A 17,785-nucleotide genomic window follows, 5' to 3' on the forward strand; every position below is an offset into this window, starting at 1 on the left:
CATGATACTGAAAAAAAACATGCAATTAAAATATCATGAAAATAAATAACCAAAACACATTTACAAAATAAATTTAGTATAGTAATTTTGCAGTCCATTGACCGACTCAAACAAATTTTCCCAGAGACTTCGTACATGCCTATATTGTGTTGTTTTTGCTTGAAATCAAGGCACCCAAGCCTCACGGTTAGAGAGGTAGCCTAGCAGTTAGGGAGGCTGGTATCAAATCCTAGATGCCACTGCCTGCCTTTGAGCAAGACACTTAACCCCCCACAACAACAGCGCACAGTTTGGCAGCGCCCACACACTGCTCTAAAAAAAACGGTATATGTATGCTTTCGATGGTTTGGGTTAAAAGCAGATGTCAAATTTTGGTTGGACCTTGTGTGCAATTTACCAATTAAGTGATCTTAATCCATATGCTATGCTCTTTTTTTGATGACCAAAGCCAAAAATTATATTCACAACGCACATGCACAAAAACGCAATATTGCCTCCATGAAAGCTTTTAACTGAAATCAACTGAAATGGTGATCTGTGGGTATGTTGACATGCAGAGACTAGAATGAGTATATCTGCAGTATTTGAAGGTTGCAGAGACAGGCTGTCTCTACTGACTGTGACAGTATTGGGCTGCAGGGGCTCAGAGGTGATAATGGCCAGTGCCAAAACCTTCTAATTCAGCTGCAACAATTTTCTGTTCTAAGTGCATGATGCCTTTGACAAGGTCTTATCTTATCTCCTTTCTCCTCATTTACAGTGAAATACATACAAAAAAAGAATTCTTTAACAACATTTGTGCCATAGTCCTAGTTAAAAGTGTAACGACAACATCCTGGCCTCAAGGTGCAAGGGCCCGTCATTACAACATGAGCAGAGAACAGGGTTGCATCCAAAATGGCACCCTATTCCCTACAGAGTGCAGTACTTTTTAGGGAATAAGGTGCTACCTCAGACGTAGACCTCTTCCAGCACCTTTCTCTTCTTTATCCTGCCAGGGCCTAGAGTCACACTGGAGCCAGGCCAGGGCGACAGGCTGAGAGCTCTGCTCTGCTGAGCATGCACATGCCTCAGAGAACACACATGTCCCGACAGGAAGCACTGCTATGGGTATGTGTGAGTGAGAAAGAGAGTGAGTGAGTGAGTGAGTGAGTGTGAGAGAGAGAGAAAGAAAAAAGATGTGTGTGAACGTGTTTATCTATAGGAAAAATAGGATTTTGAATGGGACTGAATTGTGTGTCCGAACAAAGTTAATTATCCAATACTGTGTGTGTGCGTGTCTGTGAGAGAGCATAAGGGAGTGTGTGTAAGGGGGAAGAGTTTTTTGTGGTGCTGACTGTGGCCAGTTAGTTGACATCTGTCTGTCTTTCTGTGTGAGTCTCACTGTCAATCTCTACTGCAGCAGAGCCGTATTAGAGACAGGACATTGCCACATCACTGACTCAGGCCCAGGTCTCACTACTGTATCAAGCATCAGACAAGTCAGAACTACTGCAAACAACAACAATTTACTTATGAGTCAGATTCCACATATTTCATGTAAATTTCATACCATTTTTCACATTTGGATGAGCACATTGATTTGCAGTGCTTTTAATCATTGTCTTTGGTCAAATCTATTTTACTAAGATTCACTAACTTCCACGGCTTAAGTGGTGATTGGAACTAAAATACATTAAAAAATGATAGATGATAATATATTTTTTTTTTTTTTTTAAACATATATCCGTCTCTACACATGTTGAAATGTTGGCGTTTCGCTGCTGGTGAGAGGGACACTTCGATAGTCTTTGAAAATAATATTTGAGCACTTCTGGGGTTTTTTTCTCCAAAAGCAACAACAATGATAAAACATATGTCAACAAACACAAAATGAAATGTCAAGCTAAAAAAGTACAATTCTCTCTAGTACATCCGGGATCCATGGATCTGAAAAAGCTGGAAGACAAGCACAGACAGGAGAAACGTCAGAGGATGCCATTTTTGAAGACAGATTCTCAGGGTTGTATTTCATAGTCGATCGGTTACATGTTCATGTAACACGGCACAATATTTTACAACTGGGGAGCATCTCATACTGTGTATCAGCTTTGATTGTTTCACATGTCACCCAATCTAAACACATACAGTAAATGTAGTATTTTTTATGTTTGATGCTGATGGTGACGATGGGGACAGAATGATAAAGTAATAGTGTTTGTGACATCCAGGACTCCCTTTGTTGTGAATGGAAAAAACAACAACATGCGCTTGTATCATTCGGCACTTGATTAATTGGTGTTTGGATAAACATAAACGTCGCAGCCCCACTGTGCAGTTCTGCCAAAATGTCCCCTTTCCACATGTACAAGTAAGATTGTGTGTGTTTGTGTCTTTTTTCATGTGAAATGTAAAACACACTAATACTACCACTACACAAAATGTCAGGGCTATTCCATGTCATTGCATTGGTAATGAGAGATGTTTAGGTGTCAGGTTGGATCAATGGCAGCACAGCAGCGTCAGCTCATCATTAGTCTGGGAAATCCCAGATCTAGGGCATTGTTAATGTGAGAGGCAACCAGCCTGCCTAGTGAGACTAACTCATCATCAGACCAGCTGGGTTATGCTGCTGAACAGATCATTTCCCAGGCAGGACACAATGGCCCCAGAGCAATATCGAACACTCTGGCATCACAAATGGTATTTCAAACAAATAGTAGTTCACTTTTTAAGATGGGGAGCAAAAGTGCGAGGCCTACTTTTTTCTCTCTACATATTTGTAAATCAAAATAAACTTCAATAAAAGTTAGTCTCTCCTTGGCCTTTGAATACTGTATGGAGTTTGGGGTAAGGCAATGTAATGCTGTGGAACAGCCCTGGATCCCTTTTGATCACACAGTCTACTACTGCTACTACCCACTACCAGCCAACAACACTAGCATGGATCCTCACCCATTCACGTCTTTGGAACACTGACACAAGACTGTCATTCCCTTATCCACTCATTCGGGGTGGTATTTCTCTCTCCTCCCTCCACCTCATCCTGCGCTCCTTTCTCCTGCTGCACCTCTGAAGCCTTCACTCGAATAAAAGGACGGAGAATAAAGAAAATGAGACAGAACGACAACAACAAAAAAGAATGAACAGAGAACAGATTGAGTATCTGGGAGAGGGAGAGAGATTGAGAGTGAAAGAGAAAGAGAGAACGAGAGAGAGGGAGGTGTGGATGATGGAGTGAATGCGCTTGTGAATGACATTTGGGAGTTGTGTGTGACATTCAGTGTTTGAGTGGAAAATGCCAACACTAAGGTCAAAGGATACTCAGATCATCTTGGATGAAGAGAAATGTCACATGGAGACACACAGTGACAGATCCGTATCCTGCTGCTTCAGACCTTTGTGGAAGTGAATGGTGGTGATATGTGAATGGTGTGTGATGTATGAGTATATCCCTCGGACAGATCTGCCCATGTACCTGTGTGTGTGTGTGTATATGTTTCCTGTGTGTTAGTCTCACCTTGGTCTTGTGGCTCTGTTCGGTGCCCAGGCCTGACCCAGGTGTGTGTAGCTCCTTGGACACCACACACAGAAACTCTGCCTGGTCCTCTGTCCCATAGCTATACGACGAACCAATGTTAACCATCTGTCAGAGACAGAGAGAAAAAGAGAGATGGAGCAACAACAAAAAAGAGAGAAAGAAAGTTGGACAGAGAAAGAGAGGTGGCCCATATCACAGCAGGTAAACCCATGGAGGCTCATGCAGGGAGGAGGGACAGAGGGTAAGGACAGCCTAGCAGCACTACATGTCTGCTACAACTCTACTGTGGGCAGTGAGACTGAACTGTACACCCTGAAGCACTGACGGCAATGTTTAGCATTACAGTATTACTCAAAACACTTTACTGAACTGGCAATGTGCCAACATATGGTAGCTTCCCCTGGAGCTTCCGTGGCTCTGCTTCCTTTTTGCATCTCCCTCCCCTTATCATCACTGGTCTGTGTCTGCAACATGTCAGCTTAGATCAGTCTTCTTCTGAGGGGAAGGAAATGTGAAAAGGAGGCCGTTTTTGTGAGCAGATTGGGACTGGGCCTTGGTCACGGATTGGTCTGATTGGTCTGACTCTGAGGCTCTGATTGGCTAACAGAGAGCAGGAAAGGGGTTGATTGGTTGGGAGTGTGGTAGAGCAGAGCAGCAGCGTGAGTCCAACCCACAGTCCAGAGCAGTCCGGTGCGGGGCTTTCTGCAGGTGCGCACGCTGACCTGCTCAAACTTCCAGCCGTCTGACATGGTGGAAACCATCTGGGTCAGCTCCTCCTCCTGGCACTGCAGCACCCGGTACACATGTTTAGGAGGCACCTGCTGATGGACGGAGAGAGAGAGAGGGTGTAAAGAGAGGAGAAGGAGGAGGAGGAAGAGAGGGAGGGAGGGAGGGAATGTACAGATATGGGTAGGTGGGAAAGGTGTATGGATGTAGAGAGAGAGAGAGAGAGAGAGGGGTGTTAGGAAGGGAGAGAATTAGACAGAAGAGAAAACAGAGTGACCAATAGTTGGAGAAGGTGAGATGTTTGTAAGGAAAGGAAAGAAAAGGCATTTATTAGCAGAGAGAAAGAGGGTGAGAGAGCGAGAGGTTAGCAAGAGGTAGTGATGTTTGGAAGATGAATGATAGTGAGAGTGAGCGTTAGGGTTGGGTGCTATCCAGATACAGTCACACCGTTTCTGTACCATACTGGAACATATGGTATTACCTGAAGTGCACACAAGGGACACTATTTAACAATAAAATATTTCATCTTTTTTTTTTTATATATATACACATCTAGGAGGGGATTGAAAGTCTGCTGTAACCAAGAATCTTGATTTTGACATCTAGCCACTAGCCAAACGCATAGCTGGTGCCCTGAACTTGATATAATTTATTTGACACATCTTAGATTTCTTCTAGCTATAAGCAGTGGCGTAGCACACACCCCCACAGCCCACAGTGTGTGTGTGCATGAGCGTGTGTCTAGCCGAACGGTAGAGACGGAGGGTACAGTAAAGCGTATAATACAGAGAGAGTAGGAGGAAGATTGAAAGTTACATAACAGAAATCATAGACATGATGGGTGAAATATACTGAAAATAACTTGAAAATACAGAAAGAGTGAAACACATGGCTGAACAGTCTTTCTGCTTGGCACATGCACAAGTCTGTTTTTGTTTTAGCAGACCTGTAGCCATCTTGTATTTGTGTAAATCCCTGTATTTTATCTACTGTGTGTGTGTGTGTGTGTGTGTGTGTGTGTGTGTGTGTGTGTGTGTGTGTGTGTGTGTGTGTGTGTGTGTGTGTGTATATGTTTCCTACCTTATCAGGACCACAATGTTCTGACAAGTCATCAGAATGTCTTGACAAGGTAGGAAAACAAGAACAATTGTGAAAAGTCATGATGTTTTTCATGCCCTGAATTAGGATTAAGAAGAAAAAAAATGTACTCCCCAAAAAGTCCTGAAAATTCACAAAAACAAAGCTGAGTGTGTGTGTGTGTTTGACCTGTGTGACTTTACAGTCCCGCTCCAGAATCCTCTCCTTGATCAGTTTTATCAGAGGAGTGATGTTGTAGAACTCAGCTTCCTCTAACACACCTGGGACAGAGCGCACACACACACACACACACACACACACACACACACACACACACACACACACACACACACACACACACACACACACACACACACACACACACACACACACACACACACACACACACACGTGTCCAATCAAAGTGTTATTACATTCTTATTACAAGTCTTACTATACATTATAATAGCATCATAACACATTATCTAATACCAAAAGTAATCTAGTACCTTCTTCAGCCAGCTCCTTGTTGTAGACCAGTTTGCCGTGTCGCAGGTAGTTAAGGATGGGGCCGAAGTAGGTGGGGTCTCTGTCTATCACATAGGCCCCTGTCTCGTCCTACAACAGAGGAAGGGAGAGAACAACCATAAGAATTAATAAAGGTATGAATATGAGATCAATATTAAGTGATATTCTATTGTGCAATTCTATTGTATTGGGTTTGGTCAAGATCTATGTTTGGAAACCCCCTTGCGATTACTTGTTTCACACTAACAGCAAAAGTCCTCTTTTCAGAGTGATAGAGTGGCCCTATTGGAGCCTAGTGGTTCTATATTACAGCTAGTGTGAGAGAGATTCAGAGAGAGTGTGGTGGGGGGATAGAGATAAGGAGAGAGAGGGAATATATAAAGAGGGACTGAGAGTGAAGAGAGAGAGAAAGATATGGAGAGAGAAAGATTGAGAGAGAGCCTGTTACATTCACATGGCTTGGCCCTTTCTTGGCTGACGGCATGCCAGTGCCTTTACAGCGTCTCCATAAAGCGCTCCCTGCATGCCGATTACTAAACCAGCCCCAGGCACCCATTTTCAAACACAGTGACGCAGAGACTCTAGACAGAGAGAGGGAGGTAGAGAGAGATGAGAAAGAGGAGTAGAGAGAGGCCAAGGAGTTCAGAAAGAGGAGAGTGGGAGAGAGGGATTCAGGAACACAAACAAGTGACAGAGTGGAGCGAGCTAGATAAGAGAGGAGCAGAAAGACAGAAGTAGCTGAATAAGGAGCAGATGGAGAGCGAGATGGAGGGATGGAGAAGAGGGGAGGGATGGAGAGGCTGTGGTAAGAGGGCACAGCTCTGAATCTGAATCGAAGAAGTGCTGCAAAATTATAGGAATGGAGGGAAAGGAATGAGAGCCTGCAGATCAGAGAGACAGTGAGAGAGAGAGAGGGAGAGAGAGAGAGAGAGTGTGAGTGAGACGGGCAGAGGGATGGAGAGGCTGTGGTAAGAGGGCACAGCTCTGAATCTGAATCGAAGAAGTGCTGCAAAATAATAGGAATGGAGGGAAAGGAATAAGAGCCTGCAGATGAGAGCGAGAGCGAGAGAGAGACGGCAGAGGGATGGAGTGTATGTGAGGCACTCAGCTGAATGAAGAAGGGACTGGGGAGACAGGCAGAGAAGAGGAGAATCGATTGGAGATGAGAGCTGGCAGACACTGGATAGAGGAGGACTCAGACAGGGGGAGGGAGAGAGAGACAGAGACAGAAAGAGAGAGATACAGAGGACAGACAAGGGCACAGGGAGAGTTGCTGGGGGAAAGGGGGCTAGACAGTGGCAGAGAGACAAACAAACCCAGAGCAACTACAGTTGAGGACAGACAGACACCTCCTCATTGGACATGATTTGACAGTATGTATGATGACGACACCTGTGTGAGGCTTCCAGAATATCTAGGTACCCTCGCTATGAATGATAAACACATGCACTCACGCATGAACGCACACAGTGAGGGTGAAGATGAAACATTTGCTACAGTGGGGGAAAATGTATTTGATCCCCTGCTGATTTTGTACGTTTGCCCACTTACAAAGAAATGATCAATCAATCATTTTAATGGTAGGTTTATATGAACAGTGAGAGTGTCACGTCCTGACCAGATAAGGGGTTATTTGTTCTTATAGTTTGGGTGGTCAGGACGTGGCAGGGGGTATTTGTTTTATGTGGTTCAGGGTGTGTTTGTGTATGTGTTCATGTAGAGGGGGTATTTGGTTTATATGGTTCGGGGTGGTTGTGTATGTAGAGGGGTATTTGATTTATGTATTCCGGGGTTTTTGGGTTATCGTTCTATGTTAGTGTAACAGTTGTCTTCAAGAATGGACCAAGGCGCAGCGGGAATGTGGATACTCATATTTTAATTCAAAAGAGTAAGGCATCCACAGGAAAAAACAATAAATAAGACAGCAACAGTTTTGCAGGCTATCAAACGCAGTGCAAAAACAACTACCCACAATCCCAAAGAAAAACACACCCTTCTATATATGACTCCCAATCAAAGGCAACTCAACACACCTGCCTTCAATTGGGAGTCCAATCCCCAACACAAACCCTTAACATACAAAAAACCTGCCACATCCTGACCAAAACTGATACAATACCTCCCTCTGCTGGTCAGGACGTGACAGTTAGTTTATTTCTATGTTCTGTCTAGGCGTTTGTATTTCTATGTTTTGGTAATGGGGATTGGCGCCTTCAATTGGAGGCAGCTGTCTATCGTTGCCTCTGATTGAAGGCCTGACGAGACTGTCCAGTTCGTTTGTTTTTTGTATACGTTGTGTGTGTTTTCCTTCTTCACCAATAAAAAGAAGATGAGTATACATTTCCCCGCTGCGTTTTGGTCTACACCCTACGACACCCGTGACAGAGAGACAGAATAACAACAACAAAAATCCAGAAAAACGCATGTCAAAAATGTTATAAAATGATTTCCATTTTAATGAGGGAAATAAGTATTTGACCCCTCTGCAAAACATGACTTAGTACTTGGTGGCAAAACCCTTGTTGGCAATCACAGAGGTCAGACGTTTCTTGTAGTTGGCCACCAGGTTTGCACACATCTCAGGAGTGATTTTGTCCCACTCCTCTTTGCAGATCTTCTCCAAGTCATTAAGGTTTCGAGGCTGACGTTTGGCAACTCGAACCTTCAGCTCCCTCCACAGATTTTCTATGGGATTAAGGTCTGGAGACTGGCTAGGCCACTCCAGGACCTTAATGTGCTTCTTCTTGAGCTACTCCTTTGTTGCCTTGGCCGCGTGTTTTCCGTCATTGTCATGCTGGAATACCCATCCACGACCCATTTTCAATGCCCTGGCTGAGGGAAGGAGGTTCTCACCCAAGATTTGACAGTACATGGCCCCGTCAAATGATGCGGTGAAGTTGTCCTGTCCCCTTAGCAGAAAAACACCCCCAAAGCATAATGTTTCCACCTCCATGTTTGATGGTGGAGATGGTGTTCTTGGGGTCATAGGCAGCATTCATCCTCCTCCAAACACGGCGAGTTGAGTTGATGCCAAAGAGCTCCATTTTGGTCTCATCTGACCACAACACTTTCACCCAGTTGTTCTCTGAATCATTCAGATGTTCATTGGCAAACTTCAGACGGGCATGTATATGTATTCTTGAGCAGGGGGACCTTGCGGGCGCTGCAGGATTTCAGTCCTTCACGGTGTAGTGTGTTACCAATTGTTTTCTTGGTGACAATGGTCCCAGCTGCCTTGAGATCACTGACAAGATCCTCCCGTGTAGTTCTGGGCTGATTCCTCACCGTTCTCATGATCATTGCAACCCCACGAGGTGAGATCTTGCATGGAGCCCCAGGCCGAGGGATATTGACAGTTCTTTTGTGTTTCTTCCATTTGCGAATAATCGCACCAAATGTTGTCATCTTCTCACCAAGCTGCTTGGCGATGGTCTTGTAGCCCTTTCCAGCCTTGTATAGGTCTACAATCTTGTCCCTGACATCCTTGGAGAGCTCTTTGGTCTTGGCCAGGGTGGAGAGTTTGGAATCTGATTGATTGATTGCTTCTGTGGACATGTGTCTTTTTTACAGGTAACAAGCTGCGGTTAGGAGCACTCCCTTTAAGAGTGTGTTCCTAATCTCAGCTCGTTACCTGTATAAAAGACACCTGGCAGCCAGATTTTATTCTGATTGCGAGTGGGCCAAATACTTATTTCCCTCATTAAAATGCAAATCAATTTATAAAATTTTTGACATGCGTTTTTCTGGATATTTTTGTTGTTATTCTGTCTCTCACTGTTCAAATAAACCTACTATTACAATTATAGACTGATCCTTTCTTTATCAGTGGGCAAACATACAAAATCAGCAGGGGATCAAATACTTTTCCCCCCCACTGTATATCTGTGATCTCCTGTTATCCTGGCCTGTCTGTTCAGCCACACTGCCGCCAGTCAGCCCATTAAAAAAATGCCACGGAAGATTCAATCCTCATCTGGTGTGTTAATGGTTTACCCAAGGAACTACACAGTATGCCTAGCCTAGTGCCAGGTCTCTATGGGGGCCTCACTGGGTCCCACAGGAAATATCTGTTAGGCAAACAGAGGTGTTATTTGTCTCAGCACAGAAATAGAGACAGACACAGACACACATACAATCTTTACTTCCTCTCCTGGGGTGAAAACACTGGCTGAGACCAAACTGAACCAGTCTAATGCTAGCCTGGCCAGGTCATTTCCATCTAAAAGGACCCATGTGCACCAACATGTGAAGTTCATAGGAGAATATCAAATTGAGTGTCTAATGAAAGCGAAGAGTATTTTATTTATTTATTAAGGCATATATACATTTTTCAACTATTTTCCATCCTAAAAATTAAGAACAAGCAAAGTCTTAGATTTCAGGTCAAACAGATGGAAAAGGGGTCTTAGAAAACATCTGACAGAAAAACTCTTAAAAGGTATCAGAAATGCATCAAAACACAATAATGTTGAAGTAAAGACTAATATCAACACATTTTTAGTTTTGCCTTCTGTAACTTTAAGAAACATTGCCTTGTGCCTTGAAATTCCTTTACCAAAAACCCACCTATCTTTCAGATATTTTGTAATGTATTTTCCTCATGAAGAGGGAGGATAATTAAAGTTCACAGAAGGTAGACCTATAAATTAGTTAGTGTTTTTAATGATACCAATTTTGTTTAGGAATTAATTCTGCAATTGAACTGGCTACAATGGGAAATCATAGTAGTCACAAACCACAGTTAGGTTCTAAAGTTTAGACAGCATAGTAGAGTACAGTACAGCACAGTAAACAAGAGTATAGTTCAGTACAGTACTGAACAGTAGAGTACAGTACAGTAGAGCAGATTTCAGTACAATACACAGTAGAGCACACTAGAGTTGAGTACACTAATGTACTCCACTGCACTGTATTGAACAATATTATACTTTACTGTACTATATTGTACTGTACTGAACTCAACTCTACATTACTGTACTGAACTCTAGTGTACTGTACTGTGCTATACTGTACTCTACTGAGCTCTACTGTGCTGTACTTTGAGGTCCAAACTTGTGAAAAATGACGTCTATGACTGGTTCAGATTTGGTCCGGTTTGGACCAACCAAGTTTGGTCTTGTTTGGGGGCAGAGCTCATTAAAAAAATAGCCAGTGTGTAGAATAATACCCAAATATGCAAAGGAGGATATTGAATATGTATACCTTGGTGTACCTATTTAGGATACATCACCATGAAGACATTCATATCCATAATTATGCATTCCTGTGTAGTACAGCTCAGGGAACCATGATAAAGTTATGTTACCGCAATTCTGTTACCGGGTGTAAATCCACTTCACTTACTATAGTTCAATAACCAAAATATATTTTTTCAAATTCAATGTGTCATGTCATTGCTGACATCCCATTCTTTCTGCAGACATCGTTGAAATCTCAGCAAATATTTAACCGTTTTTGGAGAACCTGGACACAAAAAACTGAGGGAGATTTTAACCAAAATTCTGTTACCAAACTTTGCATTTGCACAGTTCTTTCAGTAAATGTGTTTTTGTAAAATGTTCTGTGTAAATTGTTAAAAAGTAGTCTTGTGTATAGAGTTGTAGGGTTTGTTAAACTTTGAAATCAAGTGTTTTAGTGAACTGCCTTTATCATGTATGACAACATAAACGATAAAGTTGGCTGAAGCACATACAGATCTGCAACTGTGCTACTCCAGTGCTGGGTCTATTTTGAATTGGAAGACACATAGTACACACAAGAGCACATAACACCAGCCTCTAACATTGTAAAGTCCTAATCACTCTGCCAATAACAGTGCTGCATATTGCACAGAAAGTATTCAAACCCCTTGACTTTTTCCACATTTTGTTGTGTTACATCTGGAATTTAAAATTGATTACATTTAGATTTTTTTTGTCACTGGCCTACACACTATACCCCATAATGTCAAAGTAGAATTATGTTTATCCAAATGGTTACTAATTAGTTAAATGAAAAGCTGAATTGTCTTGAGTCAACAAGTATTCAGCCCCTTTGTTATGGCAAGCCTAAATATATTCAACAGTAAAAATGTACTTAACAAGTCACATAATCAGTTGCATAGACTCACTCTGTGTGCAATAATAGTGTTTAACATGATTTTTGAATGACAGCCTCATCTCTGTACCCAACACATACAATTATCTGTAAGGTCCCTCAGTCGAGCAGTGCATTTCGAACACAGCTTTAACCACAAAGACAAGGGAGGTTTTCCAATGCCTCGCAAAGAAGGGTACCTATTGGTAGATGGGTAAAAATAAAAAAGCAGACATTGAATATCCCTTTGAGCATGGTGAAGTTATTAATTACACTTCAGATGGTGTATCAATACACCCAGGCACTACAAAGATACAGGCATCCTTCCTAACTCAGTTGCTGGAGAGGAAGGAAACCGCTCAGGGATTTGGTGGTGACTTTAAAACAGTTAAGAGAGTTTAATGGCTGTGATAGGAGAAAACTGAGGATGGATCAACAACACTGTAGTTACTCCACAATAATAACCTAATTGACAGAGTGAAAAGAAGGAAGCCTGTACAGAATACAAATATTCAAAAACATGCATCCTGTTTGCAACAAGGCACTAAAGAAATACTGCAAAAAATGTAGCTAAGCAATTAACTTTTTGTCCTGAATACAAAATGTTACGTTTGGGGTAAATCCAATACAGAGTGCCACTCTCCATATTTTCAAGCATAGTGGTGGCTGCATCATGTTTTGGGTACGCTTGTGATCGTTGAGGACTGGGGAGTTTTTCCAGAATAAAACAGAAACAGAATGCACAGGCAAAATCCTAGAGGAAAACCTGGTTCAGTCTGCTTTACACCAAACACTGGATGAGGAATTGACCTTTCAGCAGGACAATAGCCTAAAACTCAAGGTCAAATCTACAATGGAGTCGTTTACCAAGAAGACTGTGAATGTTCCAGAGTGGCTGATTTACAGTTTTTACTTAAATCTACTTGAAAATCTATGGCAATTATCAACTATTATCAACAATTATCAATTATCATTGTTTGGTTGATAGGCTTTTGGTCGACCAATCATTTTTAGTAGAGCAGTATTAAATATATATTTGTGCCCATCTCAGTGAACTAACACATTGCTGAGGCCTAGACTAAAAGCCAATATATGCTTGATCCGAATATATGGTCGGTGGCTCCAAATGGAGTGTCGACCTTTGTACCGCATCGGTCAGGCGCCTCTCAAATGTTGTAACAATGTGGAGGGCTCCATATAGCTCCGCATTGATTGGTTCACGGTAGGTCGGGGCGGTACATCCTGTATAAACCCAAACTCACTTCCTTGACAACTTCCTTCACAACAGCTCTGCACTGCTCCACAAAGCGCAAGAAGTATGAATCCCCTGACTTCCGCAAAGGCCTTATTACTGTAAATGCTGCACGGCCAATGCAGACGTCGGATTGACCATGTAGCGCCCAGATGCACAATGAACTTCTCTCTCCAGAATGCGCTCTCTCCCTGCCAATTGTGCACATTCATTGTTTTATAAGTTAATAATGTGAATTGTTTGCGTTTGACTGTTAGTGTATATCAATTCCCCATTACATACTGTATATCACCAGTAGAACAGGACACACACGCGATTACGCTTAGAAGTAGGCCTAGAGGCTACCTGGCCAGCGCGCAAATGTAGGCCGAAAAAACAGACAACTTTCGGTAGACTATGATTAACAACCAATTTGACAGAGCTTGAAAATTTTCGAAAAGAAAAATGGGAAAATGTTGCACAATCCATGTGTGGAAAGCTCTTAGAGACTAACCCAGAAAGACTCACAGCTGTAATCGCTGGCAAAGGTGCTTGTACAAAGTATTGACTCCGGCATGTGAATACTTATGTAAATGAGATATTTCTATATTACATTTTAATAAATGTGAAACATTTCTAAAAACATGTTTTCACTTTGTCATTATGGGGTATTGTGTGTAGATGGGTGACAAAAAAATCTATTTTGATTTCAGGCCGTAACACAAAATGTGGAATAAGTCAAGGGTTATGAATACTTTCTGAAGGCACTGTATGTACTTTAAAGTATTTTTACTGACTGGACTACACACACAACTTTCTTTTCAAAAATAAAATAAAATATTGGTGAAGTAGGCAAGACTTTCCTTTCTTTTTCGGCACCAGACCTGCCTAATTTTAACTTTAATAGACTAAATTACACATCCTGTAAACATCTGACTCCAGAGTGATTTGTTCTTGCAATTTGTAGTTTTCAGATTTAGATATGATAACTTTTCACAAAATAGTTTGAGAAGAAAAATCTATTTAATCGACATCCATGTAATCGGCGCCCGGGGAGCAAAATCAAATCAAGTCAAACTTTATATGTCACATGCTCCGAAAATAACATTACCGACCTTACGGTGAAATGCTTACTTACAAGCCCCTAACAAACAGCGCAGTTCAAGAAAGAGTTAAGAAAATATTTACCAAATAAACTAAAGTAAAAAATTATAAAAAGTAACACAATAAAATAACAATAACGGGGCTATATACAGGGGGTACCGGTCAATGTGCGGGGGTACAGGTTAGTCGAGGTCATTGCTAAATGTAGGTAGGGGTGAAGTGACTATGCATAGATAATAAACAGCAAGTAGCAGCAGTGTTAAAAAACAAATGGGGGGGGGGTCAATGTAAATAATCCGGTGGCCATTTGGCTAATTGTTCAGCAGTCTGATGCCTTGGGGCTAGAAGCTGTTGTTGTGGTGGTTAACTGCCTTGCTCAACGGCAGAACGGCAGATTTTTTCACCTTGCCGGCTCGGGGATTACGAACAAGCAAACTTTCGGTTACTGTCCCAACTCCCTAACCGCTGTATCTTATCACTACCCAGGTTATCAAGATGAGTTTGGGCTTGTGTTGGAATCTGAAGTGACACAGAGGGTGGAGGGAGAGGCTTCACAACAATCCTGAACTGTGATAACGGAGAATCTGTAACTACAGCATACATGCTGCTTTCAGCTGGAGCACTGTGAACAGAGCCAGGAGAGCAGGAGGAGTGAAAGAGGAGCAGGAGGAGGAGAGGCGGACAAGAGGAGAATATAATGAGAGAAAGAAGAGCAGGAGGGGACTGGAAGGGACAGGAGGAGGTCACAAGGGAGTGGGAGTCAGGGCAGGGGTGACAGCAGGCACCAGGGGGGGTATTTTGGGACAGAGAGGGGGGGCAAGCCTGTAGGTGCCAGACAGACGATAATCTTATTAAAATAGCAATACACAGTCGGTGTGTGTGTGTGTGTGTGTCTTTGTGTGTGTGTTCTAAACACTGCGGCAACCCACTGCAGATTGGAGCACAAACCAGCGGATAACAATAGAGCTCCTGTGAAGATAGAATCAGACAACACCTGGGTAATAGAAAAATAAAAACACAGCTAGAGGCCTAGTACTTGTTCTTCTCTTTCTTCTGTGGATGTAATGTTGGACTTGGGTACTCTGTATTCCTGAGGACTCTATGGGGCCTTTCATCATAAGCCAAGAAGGGACTAACAGACTAACAGTAAATTAGTGGGGAGAAAAAGAAGTAGACTGTTAGTACTGTTTTAGAAACAGTTATTTAAGAGGCAATGACATGACAGTAGCCTGGGAGGAATAAGATTACTCAAGTGTGAGAAGAGGATGAGAAGAAAGAGGGGAGAAAGGAGAGAGGGACCATAAAAGGGGTGAGAGATAGCAGAGGAGAGGAGGGAGTGTGTAGATGGGGTTTGACTAGAGGCATAGAGAGAGAGAGAGAGAGAGAGAGAGAGAGAGAGAGAGAGAGAGAGAGAGAGAGAGAGAGAGAGAGAGAGAAGAGAAAGAGAAAGGGGGAGAGGAGGAATGAAGGTCACACACAATGATGATGCACCTTATCTATTCACTGTGGCCAGTGGTGCAGGAGGAAAGAGACAGATGTGCCCCCGCGCACACACACGCGCCACACACCACACACACACACCACACACACACACACACACCACACACACACACACACACACACACACACACACACACACACACACACACACACACACACACACACACAGAGGGCAAAGATAAAAAAATTAGCTACTCTGTCTCTCTATCGCCTGTCATCCTGGCCTCTCTGTTCAGCCACACTGCCTCCGGTCAGGAAAAGTCAACCCTCATCTGGTGTGTTAATGGTTTACCCGGGATTTGCACAAAGAACTACACGGTGTGCCTAGCCTAGTGCCAGGTCCATTTGCATTCCTCAGTTGATCCCACAGGGAAACAGAGGTGTTATTTGCCTCAACACAAAGACAGTCACACATACAATCTCTTTACTTATTCTATGGAAAGAGAGAAAAAGACAGAGGGAGAGAGAGAGTAGGAACGAGACTAATGGATACTAGGGCATTAATAAAGGTCACACACAAAGATGATGCGCCTCAAATAAATTATAGCAGCCTACTATAGGGCTCTGTTGGAGGCCTAGGGACAATACTATCTGTGATCACACATAAAGAAAGAGACAGACACTCTGAAATAAATCCTATTATAGGCTTACTTCATTAGTGATGTACTGTATTTCACAAACAGATCAGTCACATATTGCCAACCTATCTATAGATATTTGTCTACCCCACCACCCTCCTCCCCCTCTGTGCTGCCAGCATAAACCCTCTGCACAGGTCTGAATGAGGCAGCCAGTGCACATCCATCTGACTCACTGGGTATTGGGTAGAGCCATATCTGGTGGCGGGTAAGGGTACCACAGAGCCATATCTAGTGGTACCATTCAAATGTAATTCATTCGTCTATCTATCCATCAATCCATCCATCCAATTCATTCATTCCATCAAGTGATCATGAGAGTTCGACCGAACATCTCGCCGTATCGCTCTTCTCTGATGTGTTATCTTGATCGAAGCCAAGCGCTTGATCAACTCGCTTACCGTGTCCGAATGTAAGTCCTGTTGTTGACAGAGCCGATAGAGAAAGGACGTTTGTTCTTTGAGTAGGGTATGCCGCGTTGTGAGGAATACTGTGCCGCCGACGTTCAACCGGACCCATTTCCCGTTATTTCCCAATGTAGGGTTGACTCCAGAGCCGTTCCCGATGCTGTGAGTTCCTGTCCCGCTCGAAGTGGCCGTGGTCGTATTCTCGCTTCCCTCGCTATCTTTATTATTATTGTTGTTGTTGTTATTATTGTTATTGTAGCCATGAGGTGTCGGTAACGAACCGACTTCTGATTCAGCCTGCGACACAGATTTCCTTTTCTCCTCCGTTGCCATTAGGAAATAGCAATGGATGCAAGCAACGTTAAAAAGCAATAGCTTGCGTACCAACTGCCGTTTCAGCTTCCTTTCAACAACGCCTGTTCCCTCTCTACCACAACCGTGTACCGCTTTGACTCGAGCTCCGCCTATCTTCCCCCGGTTGAGCAACCGGAGCGTCATGTCCAAGCTGTTGCCGTGCACCGAGAACTGTGGATCTTGTAGTTCCAAAATCTAGCCTAAAGAAAATCATGTCAAAATAAAATGAAAATTGTATGATAGCCTAATATTATTCAATAACTATCTGAGCCAAGACTGCAATTATTTTCAAACTGCATTGTTGTGTAAATTGTGGGGAATGAAAAACATACAATTTGTAATAGACAAAGTGTAATACATGTAGTTTAATTACACAGGATTAGGTTGATTGTTATTAGTTCTATACACATCTTTCATCAAAAGGTTCACAAATGACTCACAAACAAATCCCACCTGAGAATATCATTATTAGATTGTGCAGACAAAAATATAAACACAACATGCAACAATTTCAAAGATTTTACAGTTCAGATAAGGAAATCAGTATATTTAAATACATTAATTAGGCCCTAGTCTATGGATTTCACATGACTGGGAATACAGATATGCATCTGTTGGTCACAGA

The 17,785-nt window shown here is 42.6% G+C and overlaps 1 protein-coding gene across 3 annotated transcripts; it reads right to left on the reverse strand.

Annotated features, from left to right (window-relative positions):
• Window positions 1–1,489: 1,489 nt before the first annotated feature.
• kcd17 (BTB/POZ domain-containing protein KCTD17) lies at window positions 1,490–17,265 on the reverse strand. 3 transcript variants are annotated; one of them, XM_014178902.3, is made up of 7 exons: window positions 16,801–17,265; window positions 5,833–5,941; window positions 5,513–5,604; window positions 4,243–4,338; window positions 3,500–3,625; window positions 2,935–3,058; window positions 1,490–1,938 (listed from the first exon to the last, which is right to left on the reverse strand). In XM_014178902.3, the coding sequence occupies exons 1-6, from the start codon at window positions 17,137–17,139 to the stop codon at window positions 2,969–2,971; spliced, it is 852 nt and encodes a 283-aa protein (XP_014034377.1). In that variant the 5' UTR covers window positions 17,140–17,265; the 3' UTR covers window positions 1,490–1,938; window positions 2,935–2,968.
• Between the last annotated feature and the right edge of the window lie 520 nt (window positions 17,266–17,785).

The sequence above is a fragment of the Salmo salar genome, chromosome 28 (genome assembly GCF_965601325.2).
Source record: "Salmo salar chromosome 28, fSalSal1, whole genome shotgun sequence".
NCBI lineage: Eukaryota > Metazoa > Chordata > Actinopteri > Salmoniformes > Salmonidae > Salmo > Salmo salar.